Source organism: Lithobates pipiens, unplaced genomic scaffold (genome assembly GCF_037356315.1).
Source record: "Lithobates pipiens isolate NorthernLeopardFrog02 unplaced genomic scaffold, aLitPip1_a1.2 Scaffold_8, whole genome shotgun sequence".
Classification (NCBI taxonomy): Eukaryota; Metazoa; Chordata; class Amphibia; order Anura; family Ranidae; genus Lithobates; species Lithobates pipiens.
Window position 1 is genome coordinate 124,596,033 of NW_027507903.1, and position 16,188 is coordinate 124,612,220.

General features: G+C 42.1%; 1 protein-coding gene across 1 annotated transcript in view; it reads right to left on the reverse strand.

The window, feature by feature from the left end:
- UBE2Q2 (ubiquitin conjugating enzyme E2 Q2) overlaps positions 1-16,188 on the reverse strand; it is an 81,523-nt gene that overhangs the window by 37,449 nt on the left and 27,886 nt on the right. The window contains exons 2-5 of the mRNA XM_077472729.1: positions 14,156-14,260; positions 11,833-11,937; positions 8,221-8,277; positions 3,020-3,160 (exon numbers count right to left, since the gene is read on the reverse strand). Coding sequence (XP_077328855.1) covers positions 3,020-3,160; positions 8,221-8,277; positions 11,833-11,937; positions 14,156-14,260 — 408 coding nt within the window. The remainder of the gene's footprint in view (positions 1-3,019; positions 3,161-8,220; positions 8,278-11,832; positions 11,938-14,155; positions 14,261-16,188) is intronic.

Here is a 16,188-nt window from a genome sequence, read left to right on the forward strand (position 1 = left end):
GATTCAAAAATTCTTTGCTGAGACACATTGATAGCAGCAAGGGCATGCATTCCGGTTCTGTGGAAAAAAAAGCAGCCCTCCAGCTAGAGCACAGTGGTTTCAGAGAATTGCAGAAATCCAACAAATGGAAAATTTAACAATGACAATGAGAGATCAAGATGAGAAATATCAGAAGATTTGGGCTCCATATCTAAATTCTAGAGAAAGTATGATGTAAAACATTAGAAATATGATAGAGCAGGCAGGTTGGGGGGGGGGGTGGGGAGTATAGTGAAAACTCAGTTTTTTTTGTTTGTATATTTATTTATTTATTTTCCTGGGAGGGAAGGGTGAGGGATGGGGGGGAGGATGATGTGGAATTGAGGTATGGATTGAAATATTATAAGACTGTTATAGCTGTTAAAGAAGTTGTAGATATATAACGAAATGTAATGTGAAATCTATGGAAAGAAAAGATGAAAAAAAAAGAATAAAAAAAAAAAAAAAAGAAAAAAAAAAAGAAGAATGAGTCAAATATTAATCCATTACTTAAAGTGGTTGTATACTCAATTTTTTAACTTTTACCTACAGGAAAGCCTATAATAAGGCTTACCTGTAGGTAAAAAAAATATTTCCTAAACCTGTACGGTTTAGGAGATATTCCCCTTGGTATGCGCCGCTGACTGCAGCCGCGCATGCACACAAGGGGATTCTCGGCCTGAAAATCCGGCAGTGGCCGGCCGGAATGAAATGCATGTGCGCGGGAGTGACAATATCGCGGCTCCAGCCACTCACAGCGCCGGAGCCGCGATACCCGGAAGAAACGCCGAGGGTAAGTATTTCATAATGAGCTAGTATGCGGTGCATACTAGCTCATTATGCCTTTTGCTTTGCAGGTGTTAAAAAAAAAAAAAAAAAATTGCGGGTTTACTACCGCTTTAAAAGAGGAAGTTAACCCTGATGAGTTTACTTCCTCTTTCATTCCCTGCAAAGGCAAAGCATAATGGACTACTATGCATCGCATAGTAGTCCATTATGTGTCACTTACCTGACACAGGAGCCAGCGAAGTCACCGCTGTCCCCTGTAGTCCGGTGCATCCATCTTCTCGGTGGGGTCTCGCAGCTCCGCCACTGTCATTCAGTGAAGCCGCGATTATGTCGCGCATGCGCACGGGAGCTGACACGCACGGCATCTCTGTCGTTGACGGTGCCGCGCTCAGTGCGCCGCTGTCTACGGAGAATGCGCCGTAGACAGCGGTGCTCGTCTTCGGACAAATATCTCCTAAACCGTATAGGTTTAGGAGATATTTCTTGGACCTACAGGTAAGCCTTAATCTAGGCTTACCTGTAGCTCAAAGTGTGTTGTAAGGGTTTACAACCACTTTAAATAAAACAGAAAGCCACAAGTTGGTGTAAACCACCACTTTCAATAGTGGGGAGGATACACCTCATTAAAATGATACGGGTGCCACCGATGATAAAGGTTTTACATAATGGTTCGATGTGGCTTCCCATGACTTTTTTTTTTTTTAACCACTTGCCGACCGCCGCACGACGATGTACGTCGACAGAATGGCACGGGCAGGCAAAAGGGCTTACATGTACGTCCTTGCCTGCCCGCGGGTCGGGGGCCCGATCGGGCCCCCGCCCGGTGCCTGCGGCGGTCGGTATTCGTTCGGGAGCGATCCCGGACGAGGGGACGGCCATTCATTCATGGCCACCCCCTCACAATCGCTCCCGACGAATGAAAATGTCCGGTGACATCACTTCCTCTCCTGTAATGTAAACACAGGAGAGGAAGTGATGTATTCTCTCCTCCGTGTCGGTATTTTTCGTTCCGGCACCGAGGAGAGAGCATCGGTGAGCTGCACAAGCACTACACTACACAGTAGAACATGCCAGGCACACTCACACCCCCCCCTTTACCCCCCGATCACCCCCCAATTACCCCTGCCCCCCCAGTCACAGTGACACCAATTGCTTTTTTTTTTTTTTTTTTGCATTGGTGTCATTTGTGACTGTAATAACTGTTAGGGCAGTTAGGGTTAGCCCCCTTTAGTTCTAATGTGCCCCCCTAACCCCCCCAATAAAGGTTTAACCCCGTGATCACCCCCCCCCTCGCCAGTGTCACTAAGGCTGGGTTCACATTGCAGCGGTTTATGAGAACGAATGTGATTCGCACCGCAGTGCAAATCACATCCGATCTCTGTGCGATTCGAGTTCAGCCATACAGATATAGTATGGCTGAATTCGTGTCGCACCCGCCGCAAATTCGCACGGGACCCTTTTTTTGGCCCGCAGCAGAATCGGATCGCATGGGTGTTCACACCATGCGATCCGAGTTTGCAGATCGCACTGCGATATGCGAACTGATCTGGGGGTGTCATTAACATTTCACTGACACTCCCAGCAGTTCGCATAGGGCAGTGTGAACTGCCGCCGGGAGGCATGCGATGCGGGAACCCGCCGCGGATTCATGGCGTTCCCGCATCGCTCCAGTGTGAACCCAGCCTAATAAGCGATCATTTTTCTGATCACTGTATTAGTGTCACAGGTGACGCTAGTTAGGCAGGTAGGTATTTAGGTTCGCCGCAGCTTTTTATAGCGCCAGGGACCCCCATATACTACCGCATAAAGCCTCCTGATTTCCCCCTAGTTAACCCTTTCACCAGTGATCACCATATAACTGTTACAGGTGACGCTGGTTGGTTAGTTATTTTTTTTATAGTTTCAGGGCACCCGCCATTTATTACCTAATAAAGGTTTAACCCCCTGATCACCCGCGGGTGTCATTTGTGACTGTAATAATTAGAAAAAAAATTAGATCTACACTTTGGGATCTAGGGTCACAATTAAAGTAATCTTATGTTAACGGAATCTCTAACAATTAAGATAACTGAAGACAAAAATTTTGTTCAATAAACTGTGTGAATGTATTGTGTAAAAAAGGTACCTCAGCGACTAACAAATTTCAACAAATACATTTTGTATAAGGGCTACAGTTTTATACGTTTTGCCATCCAATAATTTTGTTACTCACATTTAGGTGGTCCTGCCTTTGATTCTTTCGGATCTTTTCCAAGATGGCAAGATTTTCTTTTTCAATGCCTTCATCCTCTGACTTCTTGCCATCGACTGGCTCTTCCTCCTTCATGTCATAATGATCAAGATCTTCAATATCCTTAAAAAATAAAATAAAAAAAGCAGCATAAGGAAATAAGAAATACCATAAACTTTGCGTGGCATCCTCAACCATTAAACTAAACCACAATCTATGTAATGTGCTTGTACTGAAAAACAAAAATGTAGATGGTTCCACATTTTCTCCTCCCCCCTTTTTGTTATAATTTCTTTATTTTTATTTTAAGGAAAATGAACAGCCTCTAACATAATTAACATATCACCTGTATAAGCAACCATCAACATATCAATTTCAATATTGTTTAACTGGGGGGGGGGGGGGGACAAAACACAAAAACACCCAAAACCAAAAAACACCCCACAAATACAAATCTCCATCTAAATTCCACACCAAACACGGTCAAGGGAGAACACAACCCCCGATTCAGGACCCAACCACACCCTCCAATATTCTGAACAGCTAATAGACTATTCCCCGCCTTTCCTTTTTTCTACCTCCCTTCCCCCGTCTTAAAGGAAAAAAACAAGGCTCCCCCTCCTTTCGATTTAAGTTATACTAAAGGGCCTATGTCGTCCTCTCATCTCGTGGGAATCACATCAATAAAGTTTTCTTCCTTCCTCCATGTTTTCATATAGATTTCTCGTTTTTGTTGAGATGTCCAGACTAGATCTTCCATTCGGTTTACTTCCTCTACCTTCCTAAGCCACATTCCCACTGTGGGAGGCTGTGTGTTTCCAAGTGAGGGGGATACAGGTTTTGGCTGCATTCAATAAATGGCACAAGACTTCTTGTATGTTTAAGCTGGTATTTCGGATAGATGCAATAGGAAGAAGGCCAGGTCTTCCAAGATTTCCATATCACTACATTTTTGCATAATCTCTCAGACCTCTTTCCAGAATTTCCAAATTCTAGGACAGGACCAAAAAATATGTAGTAGAGTCCCGTTTCCCCAGACAGCGGCAGCAACCAGGTTCGGAAAAAATTTGTGAAGTATAGCTGGGGTTCTGTACAAATGGAAAATGATCTTCTAATTTATTTCCTGCATTTTCATACAAGTCGCAGTTTTAAATATGGAGTGTATTATATTGGTACTTTGCTCTTCCGAGAAGGTCCTACACAAATCCAGTCCCCAGTTTTTTGTAAAAAAAAGGCAACTGGCAATTCTCCATTGGTTTGACCAATAACGCATACATCTTAGCGAACGCATGCAAGAGTGGTCCTTTTTCCCCCCATACAAAAAGGGCCAGCAGTCTCGAATGAAACCGAGCATATGGAACTGCTTCAGATGAACCCACCATCGTCCAACAACCTCATACAAAAGGCGAATGAAAGAACTGTTCTTTGCCCACCTAAACCAGCTCCTTTATGGTGCTGATCTTTGCCTGGGATAAAAACAGCTTCTTCTGGGCTGCATCTATAACCAGACCCAAGTACTTTAAAGCCAGTAAGATTACTCTAGGTTGATAATGCAACCTAGGTATTCCATTTAGTTGACTGTGGTGACCATGCTTTGGTCCAAGTGGGGTACCGACCAGTCTATCAAGAGCAGGTCGTCCAGGTATGCTATGCAATGCCTTGAGTCCTTAATCTGGCCAGAAGTTTTGTAAGCACCCGAGGTGCAGTAGTTAGACCGAAAGGCAAGGCTACAAACTGAAAAATTAATTTTTTCCACTTCGATGCGCAGATAGTTCTGGTGAGCGGGGAAAATGGATACATGTGGGTATGCATCCTTGATGTCAATTGATGCCAGAAGTTCTCCTTGTAGGATGGAGACTACTGATCGGATTGATTCAATTTTCAGGAACCGCTTTAGTTCTTTAGAGAACTAGAATGGATCCAACATCCTCATCTGGTTTTGGCACTGTGAAAAGGTTTGAATAAAACCCCAACCCCTGCTCTTCCATGGGGAACACCATGATCACTTTTTGAAACAAAAGTCGGTCTAATTCTAGAAAGACTTTCTCTGGATTTTTGGGGACATTTGACCTGAGGAAATGGGAATTCTCTGAACACTAGTTTGTAACCTAGGGTTATTGTGGAGACCACCCATCTGTCTTGAAATTCTTCCTGTCAGACCTTTGGAGAACTGCTGAAGTCTTTCCCCCCACTTGAGCGAGCAGGGGCACACCTTCATAAAGAGGCTTTAGTGGTCTTGTAGGTTTCCTCCCCTAGGATTTCTTTTGTTCCTGGGGGTTGAAACTGAGGTTTACCTCTTGAACCTCACGGTGGAGGCCGTCGCGACTGCCTGGAGGCTAATGCCCCTGGCACTGGAGAAAGCCAGTTTAAATGAGGGACGCTAACTCTTTCTTAACTGGCAAAAGGGTACTTTTCCCCACTTGATATTTCTTGAATATTAGTCCAAACCTTTCCCCAAATAGCTTTTCACCGCAGAAAGGAAAACCTGCCAGGAACTTTTTGCATGGCGCTTCGGCTGACCAACTTTTCAACCATAAGATTCTACGCTTATGCACCAACCCAAGCGTAAGACGAGAGGTTTGAAGAATAGAATCTGATTGCGTCAATTGCAAAACACAAAGCCGCTGGTAGTTCTTCTAATTACTGGGCCTGCTATTCAGGGAACACCTTGAGCACCTGTTCCAAATGGTCTCTCAAGGATTGACATACCCCAATTGCCACCACTGCAGGTTGAGTCACTGAACCTGGCAAGGAGAAAATGTTTAACAGGAATTCCAATTTCTTTTATCAGTTGGATCCCTAAGCAATTGCGCATTGTCAACCGGACAAGTCAAACTTATTCAGAGGATATAGCAGCATCAATTGCTGGCATACTCCACATCTTAGTAAATTTTTCCTCCATAAGATAAAGCGTTGAAAACTTTAGGAGGGGAAAAATGCTTATCTGGGTGATCCCACTCAAAATACATGAGCTTTTCTAGTAATGAATGGACAGGAAAGGCACGCAAGGCTTGATGAGGCTTTGGTGAACCCAAATAGGATGGCCAGGCTGGGGAGACTACAAGGATCTAATATTATCCAGCCTGTCACCCAGCCTGCTGTTGATAGATCACAGGATCAAAAAAGTTGTAGAAAAAAAAAAAAAGAAGGAAAAAATCCCAGGACCAATGGTCCCCTCAGGGAGCCAGGTCCTTCTACACTAGGCAGAGAAAATAAAATAAAATAAACACTGAGCTGCAGGAAGCAGGGTGAGGGACTGCCCCTGGGCGGTGCTGTGCAGTCTTGCTGTTTTTTACATGTGTTACATGTTCTGCCTAGCCCTCTCCTGAAGGCGGCGTGATAACCCAAAGGTCAAGAATTAAAAAGGAGCTGTGCCAGTCAATGAACGAAAGAGAAATACTTGTGATCCATTTGAGCATTATTTTTCTCGTACTATATGCCGTAGAACAGCAAAGATGAACCCCCAGCCAACCCGGTCAAAAGCCTTCTCTGTGTCAGTTCCAAGGAACACACATGGGGTCTTGGTCGAGTTGGCTATGTACACCAAATTCAAGGCTTTGATGGCATTGTCCTGGGCTTCTCGTCAGGACAAATCCCACTTGGTCCTGGTGAATCAAGGTATATATATTCCCCCCCCCCCCACCACAATACGGTCACCAGTGTCCCTGATCACTGCCACACCAGTTATGATTCTGTAGTGCACCAGTGACCGTATTAAAAAAGTTATATTTCTTAATTTTCCTAAAAATTGCAAAAATGGACGGTCTACTTTCCAAAAAAGGGCGATTTGGCAGATGTTTGTACTTTGCTTACATTTTCAGGCCTTAAGAAATGGCAGTCCATCAGGACTGATCAATTTTCAGATATGCACCATAGTTTGTGGACTGTATAAACTTTCCTACAGAGTAAATATTATAAACTGATTCAGGTTATTTTCACCAAAGAAGTGTAAACATTTATTTGCAAAACAAAGAACAAACAAGTCTTCTATTCTTTAAAACGCGGTCTTTTTATTTAAACGAAAAAAATATCCCAGTGTTGATTAAACACCATCAAATGAAACTTTAGTTGTGTGAACAAAATGATAAAAATCTAGTTTAGGTAGGGTTGCATAAGTGCGCAATTGTCATTAAAAGCACTGAAAATTGGTGTGCAAAAAAAAAAAAAAAAAAAAAGGAGGTAAAAAAAGTGTACAATATTGAAGTGGTTAAGTCTCATTTAGAATGCCCTCCTCCAGGCATTTTTCACCCAAACAGGCTGAAAAAAATTAAAATAAATATTGGACAGATACGATTCTATTATCTCAAAAATAAAATACATACAACTACACTTTCAATGCTACAATTTTTTTCACTGCAACCAATGTCTGCATTTATAAATAAACCGTCAAGATTTATTTTTTCTTTAAAGGCCAGTTCACACCATAGAAACAGTGTCCGGATGCATTACAGATGCTTTTCCGCATGCGTGTTTTTGGTGCAGGCCAGTGCATCCCTCCCCCCTTTTTCTTAGAGCAGAGTTCCACCCAAAAGTGGAACTTGCGCTCATCTGTCAGGCCAGCAGGAGAGCGCAGCCACCCCTTGTGCATGCAGTGGCAGCACCCGACGGAAACATCAGCTGCGGTACCGACATCGCCGGACTCCAGGACAGGCACATGTCCTAATATTAAAAGTTAGCAGCTACAGTAGGTGTAGCTGCTGACTTTTCATTTGAGGGGAAGGCGGAACTTCTCTTTAACCTTACATAAGGTCATGCGTGTTCCAGTGCATTTTACCATGTTCTAGTACAGTCCAGACAAATGCAGCATGTTCTACTTTTTTTTCTGGAACTGACTTCACTGGTGAACCAAGTCATTGAAAAATCATAACCTACTATCCAAGCATTTTTGATGCAGAAAAAACCCCACACTGGACTGAATGTGGTGTGAACTGGCCCTAAATTAAAGTGATCACTGCAGAAGATGAACACCATTTATCTCTCAATCCCATCTCCACTCATTAAAAGCTACAAAAAGTGCTGGGGTTTCATCTGCACAAAAGGTCAGCAGAAGAAAATACAATTTACAGTGGGGGACCAAGCATCACAAGCACCTGGAAGAGTGTTGGATGCATTAGTATCTTTGGCCATCATAAGAGGCGCTTTGAGATATTCACACTAATTTTGCCACAGTTTATATTTCTTACCTCTCCCATGTCTTCCTCCTCTTCCTCTTCAGATGTGACTTCCTCTGTTGTGCCATTCTGCAAAAAGTCACAAAAACTGAGCAAGATTTTTTTTTAAGCTGACACACAGAGCAAATAGGTAAAATAAAAAAGGTTAAAAATCCTGTAGCTCACACAGTACTTTCTGTAATATTTTTGGTATGCAAAGGGCTGCCAAAGCTAAACCTTTGCAAAAAAATAAAATAAAATGCAGTAATTTGCCAAAATAGATCTGATCCTCATCTAAATCGCAATAGACAAACGCTTAAGCTGATAAACACAAACAATTCAAATTTTTCTCATCTTTTTTGAATGAGCCCATTAAACATTCAGTGCTGGAGGGGGGGAAAAAAAAAAAAAAAAAAAAAAAAAAAAAAGAACCCTTGGAGTTCATAGCTAGTCGACCCTCCTCCTTAGGCAGCAATGACTTCAAGCAAGTTACATAGTTAGTATGGTTGAATAAAGACACCAGTCCATCCAGTTCAACCCGAGTGAGGGTCTACAATTGTCCCTATCCCTGTACATTGCACACTCACATTGGTCCCTACCCTCAAGGAGCCCACAATCCAAGGTCCCCATTCATATACTAGGGCCAATTTTGGGCAGAAGCCAATTAACCTACCTGAATGTCTTCGGCGTGCTTCCAGTAGCTCTGGATCAGACCTGAACATCATTTAGGAGGAATTTTTCTATACAAAAACGGATTTAGCTCAGACACATCTATAGGGTGTCTGGTGTGAATGGCTCTTGAGGGCTTTGTACAGCATCTCTATGGGGTTAAGGTCTGGGCCACTCCAAAAGGGCACATTATTTTTCTGAAGCCAGTCTGTGGCGGATGCACTTCAATGCTTGGGGTAATTGTCCTGTTGCATCACCCAACTTCTAATAAGCTTCAGCTGGCGGACAGCCACCCTGACATTATCCTGCAAGATATTCTGGTAAGCTTGGGAATTAATTTTCCCCTCAATGAGGGCAAGTAGTCCAGACCCTGAGGCAGTGAAGCAAGCTCAAATCAAGCTGTGCCTTCCACCATGCTTGACTGCTGAGATGTTGGTAAACTGCGTTTTGTTTGCACAATACATGCTGAGTATTCATCCCAAACAATTTGGCTTTTATTTCATTTCAGTCCACAAAACATTTTCCCAGTAGTGTTGCAGTTTGCCAATGTACTCTTTGGCATACTTCAAATGGGCAGTCAACTTTTTGGAGTGTAGCAGCTTCCCTCTGGTGTTCTGCCATTGATACTCTGCCTTTTCAAAGGCTTACACAAGGAAGACTCAGGTACAGGGATGATTGTCAGTACCAGTGATGTCTTCAAGCACTTAGCTGTTACTTGTGGGTGGTTCTTTATGAGGATTCTGTGTTGGTCCCCAACAAGATGATTACCAAGGCACACTTCTAGTAGTGTAATCACAGCACTAAAAGATCGACTGATGGATGCATAAACACAGATTGCCTTGTATTCCTTTCCAGACTTAGAATCAAGAGTAGTTGATCTGCATAAGTCTTCTGTCTTTGTGAAACATGGTTCACATCAGCAAATGCTTCATATGAACAGCAATCTTTAAGTGTCTTCGCAAAGTAGCTGTAACGCACAAGTCAACTCATAAAAATTGGACTCCAGGTGTGCAAACTACTGACACCAATTAGCTTTTATTGAAGTAATTAGTCTATGGGTCTACTTTTTTTTCCTCCAGCACTGTGAATGTTTAATAAGCATGTTCAATAAAGACAAGTAATTAGAATTGCTTGTGTGATAAGCTTAAGCAAATTTTATATCAAATTACTCCAGAAAATCAGTTAATTCCAGGAGGTTCACATATTTTCTTGATACTGTATATAAATGCTACAGGGAACAGTCGGACCGTGGACAGAATACAGTAAATGGTCATATTAGACATGCTGCAAGAGACACAGCGTAGAGATATGCAACACAAGACTGCCGATTCAGCCCCTTTACAAACCAATGTTCTCACTCTTGACTGACGGCTAGGGTCTCAGAACTACAGGTTGGGCACCAGGGGCTTAGTGCACTCATTTCCATCAAAATGCAAGCACACTTCCTTTCTCATTGTTGCAGAATATTGATACCACTACACCTCTTTAGTCAGCTTAAAGTAGAGATCCAATTTTCCTTACATTCTTTGATTCTACGGGTTTTTAGAAAAGTGGGTGGCTATAAGGCACATTAACCAATTCCCACCCAGCCAATGTATATAAACGGCTGGGTGGGCGCTCTTTCCTGAGTGGACATTCAGGAACTTCCCTCAGGAGGGGTTGGGGGGGGGGGGGGGTGGCGCCCATCTGGGATCCAGATGCGTTCTTGTCACCCGGACACGGCGCATTTCCAATCAGCAGGAGGGCTCAGTGATTGGCCCTCCTGATCACATGACTGCCGTGTCCAATCACAGCCATCATGCGATGTAAACACAGAGCCGGTTGCTAGGCAATCGGCTCTCCTCACACAGTAGTTGGGGGAGATTGCTGCATCCGGCTGGTGATCAGTGAGTATGAGCTGTTTTTTTTTTTTTTTTTTTTTTTTACAGTTTTACTTACTCACTTGCCTTTAGAACCAACGACTTCCTGCCAGGACTACATGTCCCATGAGGCATTGCTCCCCACATTCACAGGCACTTACTGACATGCATGGATGGTGTATTGCGCTGTATGTGTGCTTCACTGTATTTCCTGATATGTAAACAAATACATCCTGTATGCAGGCCAACTAATCGGCTGACCAATTTATGAAAAGAGTTTACAACTATTTTTCATGATCCATTAAAGTGGTTGTAAACCCTTACAAACCACTTTGGCCTACAGGTAAGCCTAGATTAAGGCTTACCTGTAGGTCCAAGAAATATCTCCTAAACCTATACGGTTTAGGAGATATTTGCCCGAATGCGCATGCGCCGCAGACAGTGGCACGCAGGCGCACTGAGCGCGGCATTTCCAACAACAGAGCTGCCGCGCGTGTCGGCTCCCGTGCGCATGCGCGGGAGTGACGTCATCGCGGCTCCGCCGAATGACATCGGCGGAGCTGCGAGACCCCACCGAAAAGATGGATGCGCCGGACTACAGGGGACAGGGGTGACTTCGCTGGCTCCTGTGTCAGGTAAGTGACACATAATGGACTACTATGCGATGCATAGTAGTCCATTATGCTTTGCAGGGAATGAAAGAGGAAGTAAACTCATCAGGGTTTACTTCCTCTTTTAAGTAATGGATTAATATTTGACTCATTCTTTTTTTTATATAAATTCTTTATTTTTTCATCTTTTCTTTCCATAGATTTCACATTACATTTTGTTATATATCTACAACAGCTTTAACAGCTATAACAGCCCCACTGCAAATTATAGGAAACTTCTAGCAGTGACCAAAGTAAGGACTTTAAATCCTCTAAATGACACTGAAAAGGCAAAAATAGCATACTGCATACACTATATTCATGTATGGTGCAGAGTGTTGGTTACACATTTCAAAATTATGTACAGAATTTCCACAGCACTGACTTTTCCTTTTGAGCTAGAATTCATTATTACACATTATTTTACCAAGATCTATTCGATGTGTCCAAGGAACTATAAAGAATACCTGTCCTGTAGGCAGAGGCTGATCCAGCATTTCCACATCAGGATGCTGTGGGAGGTTGTACAATCTGCACAGGTCACAAATCAATCGCTTCAGTTGCTGCAAGAGCTACAGATAAGAACACAAATAAATATATGTTGCCAAAAGTTTTTCTGTAATGCAGTTACTGCAGATCAGCTAGTCATTTCACTACCTGCGTTTTGGGTAATATAGACAGCATTTCCCACAGTACCCCAACATTGCCTGCTCCTGCAATTTATTGGCTTCTTGCCTACAGATGTCTGCATGGGGCTTTGTATCAAGCTACAGGTGGCAATTTCAATGAACTCAGAAAAGTTTTTTTTTTTACCTAAGGCTCGGTTCACACAGGGGCGACTTCGCTGCCTGACAAGTCGCGCTCCGTTCTGTACTATGGAACCGTTCTAATAGGAGCGACCCAAGTCGCTCCGACTTAGAAAAAAGGTTCCTGTACTACTTTGGGGCGACTTGCATTGACTTCTATACAGAAGTCGTTTTGCAAGTCTCGGCGTTGCAAGTCGTGCCGCCCCTGTGTGAACCGAGCCCAAGTGTTTGTGACATTAGACAAAACAGGGAAGAAAGGCAAAACACCTTGCAGATTTAACTACCCAATTAGATAGTAAGCGCTAATGAGCAGGCCCCTCTTGTATTTTGTGGTACTGTAACTGTATTGTGTTCCTATATATTGTAAACCATTGCACAAACCATTGGTGCTATAAATCCTGACCACCCCTACTACTTGACAATGCTTATGTAACAAATGCAAGTAACAATTTGCAATAAAGTCTGCCAGTATCTAATATTTTAAAATAGGGGATGCTGCAATATAGTTCCCCAAAAATATGGGTGCTATTCTAAAAAAAAAAAAAAAAAAAAAAAAAAAAAGCACAAATACATGAAAAAAAAGGAAGCAGATATATACACGCATTGGTGGCAAAAAGCTTTGAGCCAAAATCAAGACCACCAACCTATCTGTCAGCACTGTAACGTATGCACTGTCACAAATAAGATCTATAAAAATAAATGATTGCTATGGCACCAACCAGTAATCGCCATGTAGGACAGCAGAGGAGTGAAAAAGAAAACCCCAACACACGCGTTTCTTCCTCTTCATCTGAATGAGCCAGGTTTCAATCTCTTGCTAGAGACTTACATTCTATAGAATATTTCAGCAAGGGAGCAATACAAGATGGTGAGCGATTCACCTTCACATTTTAGCAATCCGGCCTTTGGGAGAGTGCTTGCCAACACCAGGATTGTTATTGTGATATGGGCCTTAAAAACACATGTTTAACTGCTTCCGGGCAACACACGTACATTTACTGTGGCAGGGTGGCCTGGGTGCACAAAAATCACATACCTGTATGAGAATTTGTGCACGTGGTTTAGGGGGCACATGCATGCCACTCCTGCTGTAATTGGATACAAAGGGAGCCAATCAGTGGGCTGGGCAGCCGTCACGACCGGCTGATCGATTGCAGGAGAGACCGATCAGCGGTGTGCCGATGTAAACAAAGCACATCGCTGATCTGTCGGAGGAAAAAAGTGAGAGTTCGTGTTCCAGCTAAGCTGAATAACGATCTCTTTTCCTCCAGAGTAACCCCCCCTCCCGCCCCCACAGTTAGAAACACCTCCCAGGGAACACATTTAACCCCTTCCCGTGTCATTTATACAGCACTGATCACTGTATAAAATGTCACTGGTACCAGAAGAGTGTCAAGTGTTTTTTTTTTTTATGCCATCTAGTAAAAAAAAAAAAAAAAAAAAAAATATAAAAAAAAAAGTTAAATAAAGATGCCATATAAAAATTTCTATTTTGTAGAAGCTATAACTTTGGCGGAAAGCGAATATACACCTATTGGGTTTTTGTTTTTTTTAACCAAAAAATGTAGAATTGGCCTAAATTGAAGAAATTTGTTTTTACATTTTTTCTGGTTATGCGTTATAGCGGAAAGTAAAAAAAAAAAAATAAAAAAAAATCTGTTTTTCAAAATTGTTAGTTTAGTAAAAATAAAAACCGCAGAGGTGATCGAATACCACCAAAAGAAAGCTCTATGTGTTGGGAAAAAAAAAAAAAAAAAATCTATTTTAGTTGGGTAAAGCGTCACACGACAGTTAAAGCAACGCATTGCAAAAAATGGCCTGGTCAGGAAGTGGGTAAAACCTTCCGGGGCTGAAGTGGTTAAAGAGAATTGGAATTTACTAGTTGTAAGAAACTGTCAAACACAGAATTTTGGAAATTCAAAATAGTCCATGTTACTGTTGTATGATGGCTTACTACAAGTTGGCAAGCGATAACAAAACTCACCAATGTGTTGCTTTTTTTAATGTCTTCCAAGCGTTCCAAAACTGAAGTCAGATTTGGGTCATCTGATTCTACAAACCATATTGGTGCAGAGGAAGGGTAGGACTCCTATACAGAAAAAACAAAAATAGTCAGTGCCTGAGTACATTTTTCAAAGGATCAAAAGCTAAACACATGATACCAAACCTACAGTGGGTATAGAAAAGAATCGTCCCCTTTAAAAGTCACATTTTGTGGCTTTTGAAGACAATTTTTTATTTCTCAGCTTTACACAGTGCAACTTATAACATCCAAGTGAAAGAGAACACCAACATGTCAGATTAAAAATAAAAAACAGAATCACTGAGTTGGAAAAAGGATCACCCCCCCCCCCTCTCCTAAAAATGACTTGTAAACTCAATCAGGTGTAGCCAATCACCTTCTCAAGGGCACCTAAAGCCATTTGAATTTTAACCTGATCAGCAGTGGTAATTTAGCTCAGCATGTGGGGGGGTGCAACAAAAGCGAACTATGGGTGGCAAAGCACTGTCAATAGATCTCTGTGATAAAGTTGTGGACAGGTAGATGAAATAAAGGCTTTATCAATGCCTAGAAGCACAGCGACGTCTATTAAGAAGTAGAAGGTATTTGGTAAAACAGACCCTCCCTGGATCAGGACGTCGTTCCACACTGATGAAAGAGCCAGGAGGAAACTGGTCAGAGAGGTTACCAAGAGGCCTACAACAACTCTGAAGCAGTTGCAGGAATTTATGACAGAGTGGTTATCATGTGCAAATTTAAATAAAAAACACCAACACACACACACACACACACACACACACACACACACACCAACAATCCTCAAGAAAGGCCACATGCAGTCACAACTGAGCTTTACCAAAAAAATTAAAAAAAGACACACCTTGAAGATTCTAAGGACACATGGAGGGGGGAAAAAAAAAAAAAAAAAAAAAAAAAAAAAAAAGTGTTCTGGTCAGAGCAGACCGAAATTAAATTATTTGTTTTGGCCTCAGCATCAATGTCTAGCGGAAATCCAAATAACACCATTCCTACAGTAAAGCCTGGAGGTGGCAATATCCTGTAAGTGATTAAGTAGACAACTCACATGTCACACTTTAAAATTGCACACGCTTGTGGTATATACTTCAGTGCTTACAAAGCTCTATAGTCTATGCTCTAAAATTTTACATAGGTTTCATGTTTAGTGTTACAGAGGAGGTCCAATGCTAGAGTTATTGCTCTCGCTCCAACGTTAGCGGCGATACCTCATGTGTGGTTTGAACATTTTTTACATATGTGGGCGCGACCTACGTATGGGTTCGCTTCTGCGTGCAAGCTTGTGGGAATGCTTTCCCCCCTCCCTTAGTCTTATAAAATATAACAGACAGCTTTCCCACTGGGGTGTTTTTCAGGTGCTTTTGGGCTAAAAATAGCGCCTGTAAAGTGCCTGCAAAACAACTCCCCTGCAGTCTGTGTGAAAGCCCGAGTGCTTTCACACTGAGGCGATGCGCTGGCAGCAGGTTAAAAAAAAAAAAAAAAAAAAAAAAAAGTGCTGCAAGCAGCACGCTTGGAGTGGTGTATACCCCTCCTGCCCATTGAAATGAATAAGCACCACTGCCAAAGTGCAAATTTCTTACATTTAAACATTAAACAAAACAAAACCTCCAACCAGTTCACTTGTATGTATGATTTAGATAAAAAAAAATAAAAAAATTAAATACACAAAACACAGGTAATCAAAACTTTTGGATGGAAAAAAAGGCTAACTTGACTGTTTTCATTTTTTTTTTTTTTTTAATCAGTGTTTTTTCCCCCCACAAAAAATTGCGTTTGAAAGACCACTGCGCAAATATCGTGACATAAAATATTGCAACAACCGCCATTTTATTCCCTAGGGTCTCTGCTAAAAAAAATATAATTTTTGGGGGTTCCAATTGATTTTCTAGCAGAAAATACAAGCTTTTTATTTGTAAGCAACAAACGTCAGAAAAGATTTAGTCTTTAAATGGTTAAACCGAGAATTCTACACACAGAGT